Source organism: Apteryx rowi, unplaced genomic scaffold (assembly GCF_003343035.1).
Source record: "Apteryx rowi isolate R43461 unplaced genomic scaffold, aptRow1 scaffold_200, whole genome shotgun sequence".
Taxonomy (NCBI): Eukaryota; Metazoa; Chordata; class Aves; order Apterygiformes; family Apterygidae; genus Apteryx; species Apteryx rowi.
In genome coordinates, this window is record NW_020448309.1 from 224316 (window position 1) to 241375 (window position 17060).

Consider the following 17060-nt stretch of genomic DNA (forward strand, 5'->3'; position numbering starts at 1 on the left):
TGCAGAGCAAGAAGGTTTCAAGAAGAGATGGTCCAAACCCACATTCATTCCTCTCCTCAAAGCAACCTGGAGGTGTTTTTTTTGCCTTCTGTCTCTCCTAACACCTTCACGGGGAGATGGATGTGTTCGGACAGGAGTCTTGGGTCATCTGCCCTCTCTATTCCAGACCATCACTACATGCATCCGGTCACCTCGCGGGCTCTCACACGTCAGCCCTCCTCCCCAACTGCCGCTGCTTGCCGCCACAGCAATTAGCTGGGAGATGATTAGGCAGGCCTGACCCAGCAGCTGATCTCACATCTCTCTGCATGTCACTGTATGACTAGAGAAGTCAGGGCTCTGTACTGGTGTTGTGCCAGGGAGAAGGGACAAAAGGCAGCTTCGGCTATCTTTGGTGTAAATCCAGACAGACTTTGATGGATAAAAGCGGCAATTTTTAATTACTATTTGTATTGCTGTTGAATTTTTCTATGCATTGTATATTTACCTTATTTATCCAAAAGAACCTATCCGAAATGAGGACTCTGAAAGTCAGCCCCCAAAAATGGAGGGGGGGGGAAGAGGGGAGGGAGAAGAGAGAAGGCAATTTTAAAAACTGCTTAAAATGCCAGATCTGTCAAGTGTGGGCTCTATGAGAAGTCAAAATAAGATGGCAATTATAAAATGTCTGGTCCACCTGGACTCTGAGAGCCTCCAYGGCTCTTACTCCATCTCGAGTGAGAGCCTTGGGGAAATGCTGTGATTTGCAGAAAGCTGTTCATGTTAGGAGGAAGGTGCCAACTAAAGAAGGGCCTGGGTGCCATCTGCATGGCGCCAAGTGGACTGCCCAGCACCACCACCCTTCCCTGTGTATCACTGTCATGCTCTGCAAATACTGCCAAATAAAAGGACAAGTTGGAAGCCAGGGGACAGCTCGGACCACGTGAGTCTCAAAGGCATGGATGGCCATTGAAGGGAAGGAACAGGACAGAGATATCAAGTGGAAAGGAAATGAGAGGGTTCTTGAGACCTGCTGTTGACATATCATTCACATTCAGCAGGAGTTTGCACCCCGCTCCATGGGTAAACGGGAGGTGGGAAACCAGAGATAGAATCTCCCGCTAAGAGGCATTAATTCAGCCATGAAGCACGACTGAGGTGAGTCTTTATCTGTCACATGCAGAAGGATGCTTGAGAAAAAGATATCCTAAATTACAGCTGGAACAAGAGATTGATATCAGCTATCTTTTAATTTCTTGATTTTACACTTCTGCTTGGTAACCATACTTCTGACTTTGCAGTCAAACAACTTAACTCTTTGGTTTCTTAGGCTGCAACTTGTTACTGTTGTCCAGGATCATCACAGCACAGTCTGCTGCTGCAGAGGGAACATTTCCCTTTGTGCACTTAGTCCAGTTCAAAGATTAATACATTCAAAGCTGAAAAATTGGCTGGGAGCTGGCAAAACAAGAGAGGTTGTTTTCCCCCTCTAATGCCTAAATAAGAATTAGGAGAGCAGATGAGATCTATTGTTTCTAAACCTCAAAGGACATGGTAATCCCAAACAACCATTTCAACATCCTCTATATAGTGCATATTTCCTCTGCTTAAAAGATTAATTTCAAATGAGAAATGTGGTTAGATTAATTTTTTTTTGCTAATGAGTTGGCTATATGTACTTTCAATTAATGAAAACCATTTTGGAGGTGTCATTTTGCACTACAGCTGAATTTCAACTTCTGTACAAATACAACTTGCCACAAATCATGAGTAAAATCTGTGTTATACATCCTTCTAAAATGCAATAAAAATGAGAAGAGTGAGGATCAGAGCACACACATGTTAAGCCATAAAACTATTTATACAGAGATGAATCTGTCCAGTACAGATCTACATATCTTGACCAGACAAATGAAATGYTAAATTGAAAGTGAAGGCTCCAGTCAACACCGCAATCAAATGTCCCCCCCCCCCCATCACAGAGAATCGATCTTTAACCAAGAAAACAAATAAAAAGTGCAAGTGCAAAGCAAACCTGAAGTTTATTATTTAAATCATGTTTCCTGTTTCAGATTTAACTGATTTATTCCCTTGGAGGAAAACCAATTCACCTTACTGCCCGGAAGGAAACAACTGAATATTTCCATCAGGTTGGCTGAGAGAAAGAGCTGAGACTCAAGACCAGGAATTACAGTGGAATGCATCAGCTTGGCATAAATTACACATTGCACATCTTCCTAATTACCTTGTCAATTAAATCTAGGCAAGGAGCAATGGGCAGACATAGCCTGGGTCTGCCCAGGCAGCCTGTCTGGCGCAGAGAATGGACATGAAAGATGCATGGCCCAGGCAGGATCAAGTCCTCCCCATGCATGTGGACTGTGCTGGTCCCTGTGAAACGTGCAAGGGACCCTGGCATCTCCCTTTCCTGATGTACGAAGGATATGCACTAGTGCCAATCCGTGCAAGAGGGTCCCCCAGGCCTTTGGGGCAGAGGCGCTTTGCTGTGGCTGGGCTGTGGCATTTAGAGCAGGGGATGGCTCTAGGAGTCTGGCACATCTGCACTGCCAGGGCCAGAGCAGGCTAGGAACACACAAGCAGGATAGGGACAGCTGCTTATATTGATGCACCTCAACCTCCCTTTGAGCAAACAACCCCCCTGTGAACCCATAAAGTGCCCGTGTCCCAGCAGCGCTGAAGGTGGGGAATGACCTCCCTTACAATAAAACCCAGTCACCTGGACCTGCACAAGTCTCCTCCGTGATTTGCACGGTGTTGCCATGTCTATCCAGTGGCAGACCATCTGTTTCCCATGCAGTCCTGTCTTGACTGCTCAGTGTCATGGATGTACAGAGCCATTTGCACTGAAAAAAAATATTGCCTTAGGAAACAGCATMATTTGTGAGTGTTAGAAGTTTTAAATCAATCATTATTGTCAACAGTGCAGAAAGGAAGGAGAAATAATTTCATCTGCAAGAGTGTGCTAATTATGGCTATGTCTGAGACAGCATTTCTCAGCATTGGCCTCTCAGTGCTTTAGGAAGGTTTGTAGCATCATTCCCTCTGTGAACAGATGGGGAAACTGAGTCGCAGAGGGGGACTGTGACATGCCAAATGAAGCAAGATGAACCAAATTGAACAAAAAAGCATCCCTGGTGCCAAGAGTTGGCACTTTCCTGATCTGAAGGAGTCTAAGCAAAAGATATCCTGGTCTCTGGATGCAGGGAGAGAAATGGTCCTGATAAGGTAGAGACATAGCCCAGGGAGGAGAGAGATGCCCAAAGTGGGCTGGGAGGAGCCACAGGATTTCTGTCCCTGTGTCTCAGGGACAGCATGGGAAAACAGGGGCTTGGGGATTATTTCCCTTTACTCCTCTAGCTCCTTTCTGTGAACAGAGATTTTCATTAAGAAGAAAAATCAAACCATGCCAACCAAAACTGCAGCAGCTGTCGGAAGCAGGCCCCAGCTTGGTGCTGGGGGCAATGCCCACATGGGGAAGCAGTCAGGGAAAGGAGGAAGAAAGGAAAAGGCAGCGAGAGGTGGGGCAATGGACTTGGGTCCTGAAGGGCTCCAGGCTGTGAAGGACGAATACAGATCCTGCCAAATTTTTCCACTGGCTTCAGCTGCACTGGGATGCTGCTCTATATTGCCTTACCAAAAAAATACATTCCCCTGTTTTTCCCCCCCCCCATGACCAGTCTAGCCTTAACCCATAGATACCCTTCATATTGTGTTGGAAGGAGGATCCCTTGGGGTTATTTTATACTCTTCTGCTGATGGCATCACCAGTGACATCCTTCAACCTGGATCTGCCCGTTCAGCCACCCTCTGGCTGGAAGCAGGTCTACATGCCTGGCGGCAGGCTGCACCAGGGCCGGACTGCTTGCAGAGCAGGGGAGGCTCAGCTCATTGCTATTCCGCAGGGCACCCTCAGGCTGTGGGGCTTTTTGTGCCCACCTTGGACAGTATCAATCGCTCTTTCTTGCAATGGGGCATCCCGCTCGAGAGCCGAGCGGCTGACCCAGCAGCTGGGTGGCCATGCTGCCAGCTAAGGCATCTTCCTGCCAAAAGCACGGCCAGCCTCTGGGATGATTGGTTTCTGAGTCCGGGGGCAGGAAAGTCCCCATTCAGAGCACCTCACATGACGTATCCCAGGAGGACTGGGTCCCTCGTACTGCTCCTCCCACCCCCAACCCACATGCTGGGCTCTCCCTGCAGCCCACCCACAACCACCCACCCCGTGTCTGGCAGGATCACTTGGGAAAAGCATCGATTTTTCTCCAGAATAAATTGCTACTATTTGTGGTAGCTCAGCTGTGCTGGCTGTCATTCCTCCAGGCTCTGAGAGGGTGCCAGTGTCCCCAAGGGGATGAACCTCTCAAGATGTCCCTGTCCCTCCTGGGAGCCATCTCTCACCCTCACGGCCTCCTCTGTGCTCCGTGTCCTGATGGCCCCTAGCTAAGCTTCTCCCCCCGTGCTGTCTGCTGGGAGCCTTGAACCCTTGTGAACTGTGTCTGGGCTTCCCTTTTGCCCTTTGGGTAGGGCCCTGGAGGATTTCTCCCCATCCTTCCTCCAGCCAGAGATTTTCTTCCTGCCCATTGATTTCTTTCCACTTTGAAATGACTCCTGTGTGTGTCATGAAGAAACTCATCTTCCAGGTCATTTTGCCAGGTTTTGTCCTCCATATGATTTCCTCCTTTTTTCATTCCTTTCTGTGCTACAAAGACCTTCTCCATTTACCCCTGTCTTCAAGCCAGAATATCAGAGCAGGTAATACTCTGAATATTTTCTGAATTTCAGTCCCCTCTTGACTCCTCCAATGCTGCTCCATTTGGTCCCCTCCAAGCCTTCTTTCCATGCCAAGGCTCATGCCRTGACCCCTTGGGATGAATCATTCCTCCTGGCTGTCAGACTGATTTTGAGCATGGCTGTTTGGATGCAGTGGCTATGCAGCCCCCAGTCCCTGAGTGAACCCCTTTGCCCAGCCCTGCCTGATCTGTCTTGAATGCCAAGGGACTCCCAGGTCCCAGCCTGGTGGCTGCCACATCCCCTTGTAAGTGCAAATCCATGTGCAATATCCTCTTGCACTCAGGAACAGGCTGCTTTGAGATGCCCTGGACAGAAGACCTGGTTTGCTCTGGCTTCACTGACTGCAAACTCCCCAAGGATGGTGGCAGTGGATCTGTGGTCCCTCCATATCATACCCTGAAAGCAGAGTTTGGTAGACTTTGTACTAGCTGTCTCCATCCAAGCTTGTGGCCAGAATCCCCCTTCTTGTCGACAGGGTCAACGTGGCACTTCTGGGACATGGCTGAGCTCATCCTAATGCCAGGAACAGGCCAGAGAAACACACGGTAATGCACCCTGGGGCATAAAGAGAGCTGAGGGTGGCTAAGCTGTTGGGAGCCACATGATACCTGTCTGACCGGAGCGAGACGGATGCCACATGCATGTGCCATGGGCTGTGCAATGACACAGAGACCAGCCTCCAGAGCTAGTGGCTGGGGAGGAGGTCTGTGCTGGCTGGGTTCAGTGGCAGAGGAGTGCCCGAGCCCGCCTGCACACTCAGACCCAGCCCCATGAGTCACTTTATCACCTACACTGGCTGGCACAAAGTGGAGGTGGTACCATTTCCATAAAGACCAGATGATGACAACACTTCTCACCAATGGAGTCAAATTCTTCCATCTCTAGGGTGGTGGTAGATTCAAGAGCTCCCTGTCACAGGGCTCCTGCATGCCTTTAGCTGCCTCCTGCTCGGCTGGCTGGGATGTGGGGCTGATCCTGACTCACTCCTGACATGCAGCCTTCAGGGCTGGGCTGGGCTGGCAGGCTGGAGGCCAGGCAGGCTGAAACGGCAGCTTTTGTTTTGGCAAATCCTCCTTCATTAGGGTGTTTCYGTTATCTCATCGCCATCGGCTATACGGGGTCCTTGGAAAAGATCGGACACAGGGTCCAGACATGTATCATCATCACCTTCATCAATCCAACACCCCTGAAAGCACCCCAGTCACTCTGGGAAAGGGAAAGCCAGCTCTGAAGTGCTGTTGGGAGTGTGACAGAGGCTGTCTGGGTGTTTCTGAGTGTCTGCTCAAACACGGGTTTGGTGAGCTATCATACCATGGACTCAGGACCACCCTTCACTCACAACCCCAGTGCCCAGGCAGAGACTTGCAATCCCGGGACACGTCAGCAGTGGGGAGCCCTTCTTTTGGCCCCAAAACCCAGCTCCAGAAAAGTCAAACTTTGGGCATCAAGCTTGGAGTCACAGCAGTTTTTTCCTTTCCTTTCCTTTCCTTTCCTTTCCTTTCCTTTCCTTTCCTTTCCTTTCCTTTCCTTTCCTTTCCTTTCCTTTCCTTTCCCTCCCATCTCTTTTTCTCCAGGAGAATCCAGCATTCTTCCCTAAAGCCTAAATCCTGCCTTCCTCCAGCCACACAGGCCCAGCAGTGCTAGAGCAGGAGGTGGGACATGGTCAATTCCCAAACGGATGGCTCTCCCAGGCTTTGTGTCAAGCCCGCCAGCTGAATTACAGCTTTGCCTGTGTTACACCATTTCAAAAGACCAGCAGGTCCTTCATCCACCTTACACGCCTTTGTTCGAAAGGCAGAGGCAGCTGGGAAGTGAAGGGAGCAGAGATGTTGCAGACACTCCACTGTTCATCCCACCATGTCCRGTGGCCCTGGCAGTTGGTGCTCCACAACTTTTGCTTGATGGAGAACTCATGGACAATTCCTATTGCCATGGGATGATGAAAAGAAAGCATATTGGGTCCCCATTGTCCAACGTTCCCTCTGTCTGCTTCATAGAGTATCCACTTTTGGGCTTTTGGTTAAAAACATACCCAAACCACTGCTATGAAGATCACAGAGCCCTACCGGGTCCCATCCACTCATCTCAGCCTGGTTTGACAGCTGTGTTCACAGCAGGATGAATTCATGGGCAGGAGCCACACTGCATGGCGCCTACAGATGCGTCTTAGCCCTTTTTGACTCTCTCAGTAGGTGGAAATGCTGCTACTTTTAAGGAGGACAGATTGAGCTGTGGCTCTCAGCGCTATTGGCTCTAGGCTCTGCACATAAGAGATCTGCAACCCAGAAGGACCATTTGACTTCCCGAAGAAACCCTGTTTCACCTTGTTACGCCTGCATGGAGCACCATGGCACACACTGGGATCACAGAGGAGCCCTGCTGTCTGGTGCCCTAGGGACAGCTGTGATATTAGATTAGGGTGGTCACTGCATGGTGCATCAATGGAAATGCCAGGTCATCCTGGTGTGTCTCAACATCTATATTCACACCTCCTGTGCCCTGACCTCCATCCCTGCCCAGGTGGGTAGGTAACCCTGAGTGAGCCGTGTTGCTGCTCTGTGCCTCAGTTTCCCTCCCTGTAAATGTGCTTCTTCCCTTGGTGGGAACATGCCTTCAGATTTACTTGTGACGTCTTGTCAAGGGGCAACGTTTTAACCTCAAAAATAGTGAAAATGGGAAAAACCCTAATGAAAATCTTCCCAGAGTGTGATATTGGCATATGGAGGGTGAGAGCCAGCAGGAGGGAGCTGGCTATCATTCATCTCCCTGCAACCAAATGCGGGAAGACGTACGCTCCACCAAGGGGACAGATGTTGACTTCTAGCTAACGGGGTCAGGGCAAAATGATCCCCTGGGCAGATTGCCCAGTGCAGGGATTGCATCTCGCCCTGCTCAGGAGGGGGTCCAGGACAAGATGGGGTGCTGCTGCCTGGCCTGCCCATCCTGGGTGCCTGGAGGTCACACACCTCCTTTTGTCATTTTAATCCAGAAAGTCTGGGACTAACCCCAAATATCAGCAAGCCCAGGCATCTCTGCTCAGGAATTGGGGAGGGGGGGTCCGAGCTCTTCCCCCCTTTCCCTCTGTGCTGCCATGAAGAGAGCACCCATCCTGTGGCTCCCCCCAGCCGGAACCTTGCTACATTCCACACTCATCCCAGTGAGGGACACGGCATGAAACCCAAGCTTTTTCCCCAAGATCTCAGGAGCTGGAAACACTGATGAGAGCCCAGGTTGCTTCCCTCTGGCCTGCTTCTCAGTGCCTGTAGCTTTTTTGAGTGATCCGATTTTTTTTTTCTGTCAGCAAATGTCTCGTGGTGCCGCTGTGGCGGCTGTGTGTACTCCCGGAGCGCCTAATCCAGACATCCCCTTGCTGAGGGAAGAGCCCTTGCTGAGCATGGATGCAGCGTTGAGCTCTGACTTAGCATGCACTCAGCTGAAAATTACTCTGTGAATCACAGAGTCTTGCCAAAAGCTGGCTCACCCAGGTATTTATAGGGATATTGAGACCAATATAACCTTCTGGGAAAATACCTGTGGAGGGAAGCCTGCCCATTTCCAGTGCTCTGATCATTTCAGTGACACCAGGATTGTGCTCCAGATCTGGGCTGCAAGTTCGGTTCCAAATCAGCACCAAAATCACTTTAGCTGAAATCTCCTGACCTTCATTTCTCCAATGCTCTCCCCTCCCCAGTTTAACAGAGCCCCACAAACTCCTCAGACATCTCAGGGATGAGGAAGTGGCTAGTGATGGAAACTGGAGCTTCCCATATGTAGTGGCAGTTACAAAGCCAGCTCACTGACCTGTACAATCTCCCGTGGTTAAACTAGACCCTGGAGCTAGATCCCGGGGGCAAATTTGGGAATAGATCCATCCTAGATCTGGGGGTAGATCCATGCTGGGTTTAGCTCTAGCCCTGAAGGGGCAGAAGCACCCAGCACTGTTTGGTCGCAGCCTTTCCAGTGCAGAGACCATTTCTGCATTTGTACAGCACCTAGCACAGCAGAGTTCGGTGCCAGGTGTGGATGCGTTGCCACGGTATAATTATAATTATAATTGTAATGCACCATCCAGCACAAACATGCCACCCCCAGGCCAAATCGCTGAGGGAGGGGAGCTGGCAGAGTTTTTTCCTTAGGAGGAGTGGTACAATGTTGTACCTGCACAGCCTGTCCATGCACCATGGACCCGGTTCCGAACAGAGTTCAACTCTCAGTGTGAAATGCTTGCTCTGATTTAACACCAACACGCTGAGCTGAAAATCTCCAGTCTCCAACAGACCCTTCTGGACAGTGAATTCTGCTTTTTATTCTTTGTGCTTGATTATGATCTACCTGTTCCCTGGGAATGAAGGTCTCCACAGGTCACCCCTGTTTGCTAAAAATACAGTTGGTGGAGGTCAGCAACAGAAAAGACAAAACCAAGGAGTGAGGTGGCATCAAAGACCTGTCAGTCCCTCAGACTTCTCCAGCTTAGGAAAATGGGAGCATTTTCCTGAGAAATGCAGTCAATACTTTCACTGGGGCAGGGTCTGTAAGGAGGGATGGCATCTTTTCTTTGACTAATACAGACTGAAGGAAACCTAGCTGAGCTCCCAAGAGCGAGACCCTCCCCCCCCCAACAGCTCTCCTGTCTCATGCTCCCAGATCTGAGTCACCTGGATGTTTTTGAAACACTTCCTCGAAATTTAAAAATAAGCCTCAGAAGAGCCATGGTTGGGTTTATTCATTTGCTTGCCTGGGCAGGTTTGCTTGCTGTTGCCCTGGTTTATCATCTGCTTTGGCCAGGCTGGTTAGATACATCTCCTGCGACTCAGCTTCCCAGAGGACTCCCAAATGAAAAGCATCACCTTTGAGGGCAGATTGCCCTCAAGTGCAGCATACACTTCCTTTTCTTAATTTCCTCCCATTGATCTTTTTTTTCCAGGCTGAAACCCGGGTGCCAGCCTGAAAAATTGCTTCTTAGGTTTGATACCTCCGCCTTTCAGAGGACACTGTCTCCTCCAGGGTGCCATTTCCCACAGGGATAGGGCAAGGGGCCACCACACTTCCCAGCCTCAGCAGAAACCTCTCCATTTCCTTCCCATCTCTGTCCTTGGTCTTTGAGAGCCTGAATGTCTGAGGAGGCTTCCAGGCACTCAGAGTCCAGAGCACTGGGAGATTTCACCACACTCTTCAGTGCTAGTTGATCTTTCCTGGGAATTTGGGCCAAAGCATGGTCCCATCCCAAGGCCCCTCTCATCTACCTCTTCCTGCCCTCCCATGGCAGCAGGGTGTCCACCACACTCCAGTCAAGACAATTCCTGAGTCCTCAGTGGAGGAAAGGGGGAAAAACCTGTTTGCCAGCTCAGACATACACCCTGCTCCACGACCCAGCTGGCCACGGGCGATGAGGCTTCCTAGGGTTTCCTGTAACCCAGCCCCAGCTGGCCCCATGCCTGCGGCTCTTGGCAGGCACCAGGAGAAGGGGAAAGAGCGCTGCAATCCCAGCAAGGGCTGGAGCTCAAGCTCACCTCCTCTCCAGCATCGCCCCAAACAGGGAAAAGGAGGGACAGACGCTTCGTTTGCACCAGTGCCCAAACAGCCCCTGGCACAAGCGAAGAGCAGCCCCCTTGCCCTGTACCCAACCCCTGCCGTCCCCCCCCTTGGCAGCATCCTGCTGCAAAGAGCTGGGATCGGCCCTCCTCCTGGCTTGCAGGAGCTGCAGGTCGGGGCTGATGAGCGCTCCTGCCATCCCTGAGCTGTTTTTCTCCGAAGGCTCAGGACAGGGCACTTCTGAAACAGCAGGCTGTGCCAGAGCTGTCCTCCAGAGCTACTCACAGACCCAGCTTTCTCCTCACAGACCCTGCTTTGTCCTGGGCTCTCCCTCTGCTGAGTCCTGTATTCCCCTCGCAGCTCCTGCTTCCCATTCCCTAGCAATTTCCAGCCCAGTTTGATTTAATTTCCGCGGCTCTGCAGCCTCACACAAAACGCAGCTCACTCTGGCAGGAGGCTCCCTGGGGAGCTGCGGTGGGAAGGGGAAGGCTGGGGTGATGGGTGAGCACCCAGCACCCTGGTGTGAGGGCTCGACACGAAGGGCAGGGGATGCCCTGCTGGGCAGCGAGAGGCCCCCCAGGCGAGGACACTTGCTACAAGCAGATTTCTCCAGGTTTTTCTCTTCCTGGCATGAGTTTCAAAGCACTTGAGGAAAGAGATGATGGTCCAAGACAAGCAGGCGGGGGGAGGACCCGTGAGGAAATCCCAAGACAAGACCTGTCTGCATCCGTGCATCCGGCCGCCCCACGGCACCTTGCCGGCTGAGACACGTGCTCTGCGGGGGCTCTGGCTGCAGCAGGTCCTGAGGACACTGGTTCCTTGCCACCCCCCCAGCACACCACGAAAAGTCCGACACGGCGTATCTGAGCGGAGACGGGCGCCAAAGGAGCTACATCCCTCCCCAAACATCCCCCCGTCTGCATCCCCCCTCTGCATCCTGTCACCAGTGGCTGCTGCGGAGATGCTGGGGGGCTGGTTCCTGTCGGACGTCCCCAGCCTGCTGCTTCCCCTCCCTTTGAACTTGTTTCATCTTCCCCAGGAGCGGTGAGTGTGGTTGCGAGGGGGAAGCACAGGCTGGGCCGGGGGATCCTGCTGTGCCTGGTGAGGGTGGAAACGGGGCGCCTGGGCTGCTGCCTTGTCGCCGGGCCGGCAAGGAAGGATGCAAGAGGGGAGATGGGGGAGTCTGTTCCGCCGGCACGAGCACATCAGACCTATTTTAGGTGGTTTCCAGCTGTTTGGAGCAGTTCCTGCAGAGGCTGGGAAGTACGATACCCTCTCCTCCAGCCTGCTCAAGTGGAGCAATGCTCCTACATCCTCCCACAGTCAAGGAATGGCCCCACGGGGGAACGCAGCCTCCAGCAGCCCCAGAGTGGTGCTTCAGAGGGTTTTGGGACAGAAGGAGAGGGTTTGGTGGGATAACACAGTCCCCAGACTGCCAGGGGCATGGGGTGCTGGGTTTGCCTCCAAGCTCCGCACCCATCAACGTATTTCAGCCTCCAGTGTCCCCTTCCCTCTGATATTCAAGAGCTGCTGATGGAGGGGAGGTCACTAAAAAGAAGAAAAGTGTGCCAGAATTCCCTTTCTTTTTGGTAAACCCCCCTAAGAAACTACTCACTGTTGGAGTCTCCCTGCCAGGACCTCCAGCCTCCATGCTGCACGGTCAGCCCATATTCTTTGGTGTTCCCATGTCTTGGCTCAGCACATGTAAATGTGGCTGGAGATCACCTTTGCTGCTGCCCCTAAGCAATGATTGCCCCAAAGACTCAGTGTGATGGTGGAAAAGCCAGCCCTGATCCAGTGGTTGCTTGGGCAGCCTGCCCTTGGCTCGATGGGAAACCCAGCCATGAGAGCGAGGAAGACACACAAGCTGAAACAGAAGCTTTGTGACTACTTGGACATCTCCAGCTGGGATCCCTGGACAAATTCAGAGATGTCTCATGGCAAGATTTGCTCAAGACATGGCCATGCTGCCAACAAACCCCAATCCCGGGGCAGAAATGTCTGCCGTCCACCCAAGACTCACTCTCTGGTGGGCTGCATGAGGGAATGTGGGAAGCAAACGGCCCATGCATTTGGTGGCACAAGGAGAAAACCATTGGGTGGTGCCCCCAACCTTGCAGCCCCAGGGAGGGGGTTTTCTGTGTGCAGCCAGGAGCTGGAGCTGGGCTGCACTACACCATGTTCTCCTCTCCTTGCCAAGCTGTGCTTCCAGTCCCAGCTCTGCATTGCCTAATCAAATAGAAAGCTTTGAAAGCCTGGTGGTGACTTTGTTTCTCCTTCAGACAACTCTTTCCAGCCAACGGTCCTGTCTTCTTCTCATTCCAGCTGGCCAGTATGTGACAGGGACCTCTGTGGCACCTGCAAACCTTGCACATCCCTTCAGCATTTCAGAAATGCAAGGATACCCTGCAAGGGAAGCCCTTAGCACAGACAGCTTTTGCTGCTGGCACAAGGATGGAGTGGAGATGCAYGGAGCCTCTCTCGTTGCTGCTCCTGTTCCCTGCTGGCTGCCTCTGAGAAATGCATTTCCCCTGCCTGCAGTCAGAGCATTTTCCCAAGCCTCGTCAGAGCCAGCACCAGCCACGTGCAAGCTGACAGTGGGGCCAGGGACGCAGGGGCTCCACCGGCAAGTCAGCACAAGAGATGCCAGCAGGGACCCCCCTCCACCCCACTGGGCCACGTGTCAGTCATGCTGGCGGGTGTCCACCCCTCTCCCCCRAGCCAGGCTTATCTTGGGCCTTTCTCTGACCCGTGCTGTTTTGGCAGAGGTGCAGGGTGTAGCGCGCATGCTGTCTCCTGACCCTGTCCCATCCAGGCCTGGCGCCGGCTGACCACGCTCTGCACTTCCGCGTTGCAGACGTGCCCCTGCTYCATGTCCTGGCTGCTCCCGAGGCCAGGGCAAGGGCAGAGATGCCCCTGTGTGTTTCCCTCCCCAGCTCCAATGTTTGCAAACCTCCAACTGCTGGCAGAGCCCAGGATCCCATTGCAGCTGGGGGGCCTATTGCTCTCGCATCTCTGGAGATGTTTCCCTGTGTGAGCAGCTCTCCCTGACATCTCCCAGGCATGAGCTGAGACATGTGGGCMCAGGATGTCTGCTCCCCCTGGCCCTTTGGGAATGTCCGGCTCATGATTTACCCTCAGCCTCTGCCCCTCTCCTTGGTCCTGTCCGCTGAGTCCTGGCCACGCAGCCCAAAATATAAAGGCACTGGGCTTGTTAAGGTGAGCACCCACGAAGCTGGACTCTGACCCTCAGACACCAGGGTGAGGGCGGGCAGGCAGCAGCCCCACTGCCACGATGGAGATACCCTCCTYGGAGAGGGGGTTATTCCCGCCTGTCTGCCAAAGCCCATCCCGGGTGCAGGATGCATGCAGAGCCCAGGYGATGCCAGGAGAGGCGAGATCCACCTCTCCACATGCACTACCAGATAGCAGGCCACAGCAGGGGATCTTTTCTAGAGAGGGAGCTGGATTTTTCCAGCACATCCTTCCCAAAAAATGAGTGCAAGGCAGGTACTGAGCACCCCTGGCTCAGCGGACACTTCACCAGGTGAAACAAGTCGGCCAAAGCAGAACAGCCGAATCGTCCCTTTGAAGCAGCCACGTCGGTTCTCTGACTACGAGAGGAGTCGAGGCAACGCACTACGATGGAGATGGTCCTGCAGCAGGTGCCTCATGAGGGACCTGAGTCCTGCAAGGTGTCTCAGGCTCCCAGCATTGGCACCACTTTGCACATTGGTGGGTTTGGTGTCACCGAGAGGAGCAAAACTGGGAAGCTGTGATTCAAGCTATCAGCACCTGGGCCCACAAAAAATGTTTCAGCATCATATTTTGGTAACGTGCTTTTTGGCCCTTTAGCAGTGTTTTCTATCCTATTTGTGTTCTCCAGTATTGTTTTGCTGCTGCTGTGTCCAGGACTTGAACCAAGCAGCTAAAATCACAGCACTTGCCAACTGCAGGGAATTAACAACAGGGGAAAAAGGAAACTTCCAGGGACAAGAAAACAGGAGAGCTGGAGAAGCCRAATTCATAYTGYTGAGGCTACRAAGTCTTTCARTACTAAACTGGGCTACAAGAGCCAYAGTAAAATCTCATGATGCTGAGTGCCTGAGCATGAAACGGGATGAGGAAATTCAGGGTCCATATTGCACAAGAGAAACCCACCCAAATTATAGCCAGCATGAGGGGCTCTAACTTAATCCTGYTCTCAGGAAAGATCCTGCTGTCAGAGCAGAAATCTCCCTGAAAAGGCCCATTTGATGCTCAGACACAGTAAGGGAGGAAAGAGACTGTTTGGATTTGTAAGTAAAAATGACAGACAGRGAACTAGGGAGCGTTGCTATGTATAAACCTGCAGTCCTCCCACATCCTGAATCCWTCCCCACCTCGAAAAGGATGTAGGAGAACCAGAAGAGCTCTGAGAGTGATGACAGGGTGAGAATCGCACGGCACACCGGTGGGCCAAAGGACGAGGATTTTTCTGGCTGGGAAAATCACACTTACTGAGGAAGCTGGTAAAGGCCTGTGAGAAGGTGGGTGCAGAGAGAAGTTGAGCAGGGACCGTATTTTTTTGCTCTATACGCAAGACTGAGAGGGCACCCACTGAATTTCCCTGACAAGACCAAAGGAAGAGCTGTTTTGCAGCAGCTTCGCATGGGATGTATAGGGGCAGGATGGCTTCCAGAAGGGATTGGACAAATTCCCGGAAGATGGAGGTGCTGACGGCTCTGATGACAACGCTCCAAGAAAGCTCGAAAGCTTGTGATTGCCAGAAGCTGAGTGGGTAGCAAGGACTTCTTGCTCAACGCGCTCACACACACACTTTTTTCCCCAAGCATCAGTCACTTTTAGGGGAAAAACCCCAAAGCAAGAGATCTCTGGCTCAACCCAACAGAGCTGGGGACGCCAGGCACTTCTGAGCAGTCAGCATCGGCCCCGATGCAGGATGCCTCCTGCCCCTGTCCACCCGTATGAGAAGGCAAGGGAGTCCTGCCCTGGGAAGGGGTTCTTGTCCCATGGGGGTTTGGGCAGCACCTTACACAAGGGGGTTTGGTCCCTTTGAGGGTCCTGACGCTGATGCACTGGGGAAGGGTCATGTGTTCCTCCAGCAAACAGGCTGGAGCCCAGGTCTGAACGGGGCGATGGGGCGACTCAAGCTGGGCGTGCGCTCAACTGTCCCTGCCTGTGGCACAGGCTGCTGGCAGCACCGGCCCCACCAGGCTGTGAATCGGCAGCGCTGCTGTTTTGCTGGCCAGCCCGAACCGCTTGCGAGCACCGTCTGCGCTCCGTCACTCACACACCACTCCTTGGCATTGACCTTCCCATCTCCTCTCTTAACCGGAATGAGAGACCTGCTGCCATTTCCTTGGGGAAGGTTTCCTCCCCTCCGGGCTCTGTGGGACTCACCAGTCCCATCTCCAGCCCTCCCACAGCACCGCTGAACCACAGGTTGAGTTTTCCAGCAGTGCTCTCAGCAGGTCACCATGAGTGGGAGCTTTCCTGCAGCCGATGAGCCTAGCAAACACCCTGTTCCCCTTCCTACAGCCTGAGGACCTCCTCACACAGCTCAAGGGGTACCAGCAACAGCAAATGCCCGGCAAGGCGCTGTGACAGGATGCCSTCAGAAAACAGCACTGATGCTGTGCATCATATCCCCGTCCTGTCCCGCTAACACCCCCTGGTCCTGCCAGGGAGCCCCATCCCCTCGGCAGTGTCTCCCCAGAACTGGCAGCAAACTGAGGGGCTGTGACACTGCACTGGCCAGGAAGCAGTTAACTCTCTCCTCTTGGAGCTGCAGAGTTCAAAGAAAGTGCGTCCCCCGATTTATGCCCAAGCACAGCAGTGAGGCAGCTGGACGGTATTTGCAACGGGCTCAGTTTTGTCGGCAGATGTTGAGAAGGGGAAGGACGGGGAAATGATTCATTTGCGGGGCAGCCTTATAGCCAGGACTCTCCCCAGGGAGGCAAGGCTGCCTCATGAAACACCCTGGGGTCTCACCCCTAGCCCCCCATACCCCGAAAGGATGCCATRTGTCCTGCAGGTCCCTGAGCAAGCAGGTCACCAGCCCCAGTGTCCTGAGCTCCCCTCGGCAGGGGGAGCCTGGGATAAAGACAGATCTCTCTTCCCCTTTCTGTGAGTGGGCTAAAGTCCGGTGCAGCCAGAGCCTGCTCTGATCACTGCTGTGGCCAGATGTGCCCCATCCCTCGGAGCGRAGGAGTTAAGAGACCTTCCTCCTGTTGTGACTACTTCTTGGAGAGTTTGTGTCCTCCTCGATCCCTTTACCCACAGCAGCAGCCACCCCTGGACCTGGTCCCGAAGCATTTTTCCTACCTGACRGGGATCTTCACTCGCAGGTATCGATCCACAGCGATGGCCAGGAGCGCCAGGATGGAGCTCTCGGTGAGGATGAGCACGGGGCAGGCCACCATGAGGCAGCTGTAAAACTCCGTCTGTGGCCCGATGTTGATGATGATGGCCAGGGGGATGACCAGGGCCCCCACGGCCACGTCGGCCACCGCCAGTGAGACGATGAAGCAGAAAGTGGCATCCCGCAGCGCCTGGTTCATCTTCACAGCCCAGATGACCAGGATGTTCCCTGGCACGGACACCAAGGCGATAAGAACTTCGATGGAGATGTAGGCAGCCTGGAAAGCTGAGACGGGGTGTGCCATGATGTTCCCGTCCTCTCCCCGTGAGTGCTGGGGCCCTTCGGTCACCTGCAAACACATGGGGAGGCRGTGAGC

General features: G+C 53.1%; 1 protein-coding gene across 1 annotated transcript in view; it reads right to left on the bottom strand.

Moving 5' to 3' along the window:
* ADORA1 (adenosine A1 receptor) overlaps window positions 1–17060 on the bottom strand; it is a 28219-nt gene extending 11159 nt beyond the window's left edge. The window contains exon 1 of the mRNA XM_026063784.1: window positions 16648–17060. Coding sequence (XP_025919569.1) covers window positions 16648–17045 — 398 coding nt within the window. The 5' untranslated portion in view covers window positions 17046–17060. The remainder of the gene's footprint in view (window positions 1–16647) is intronic.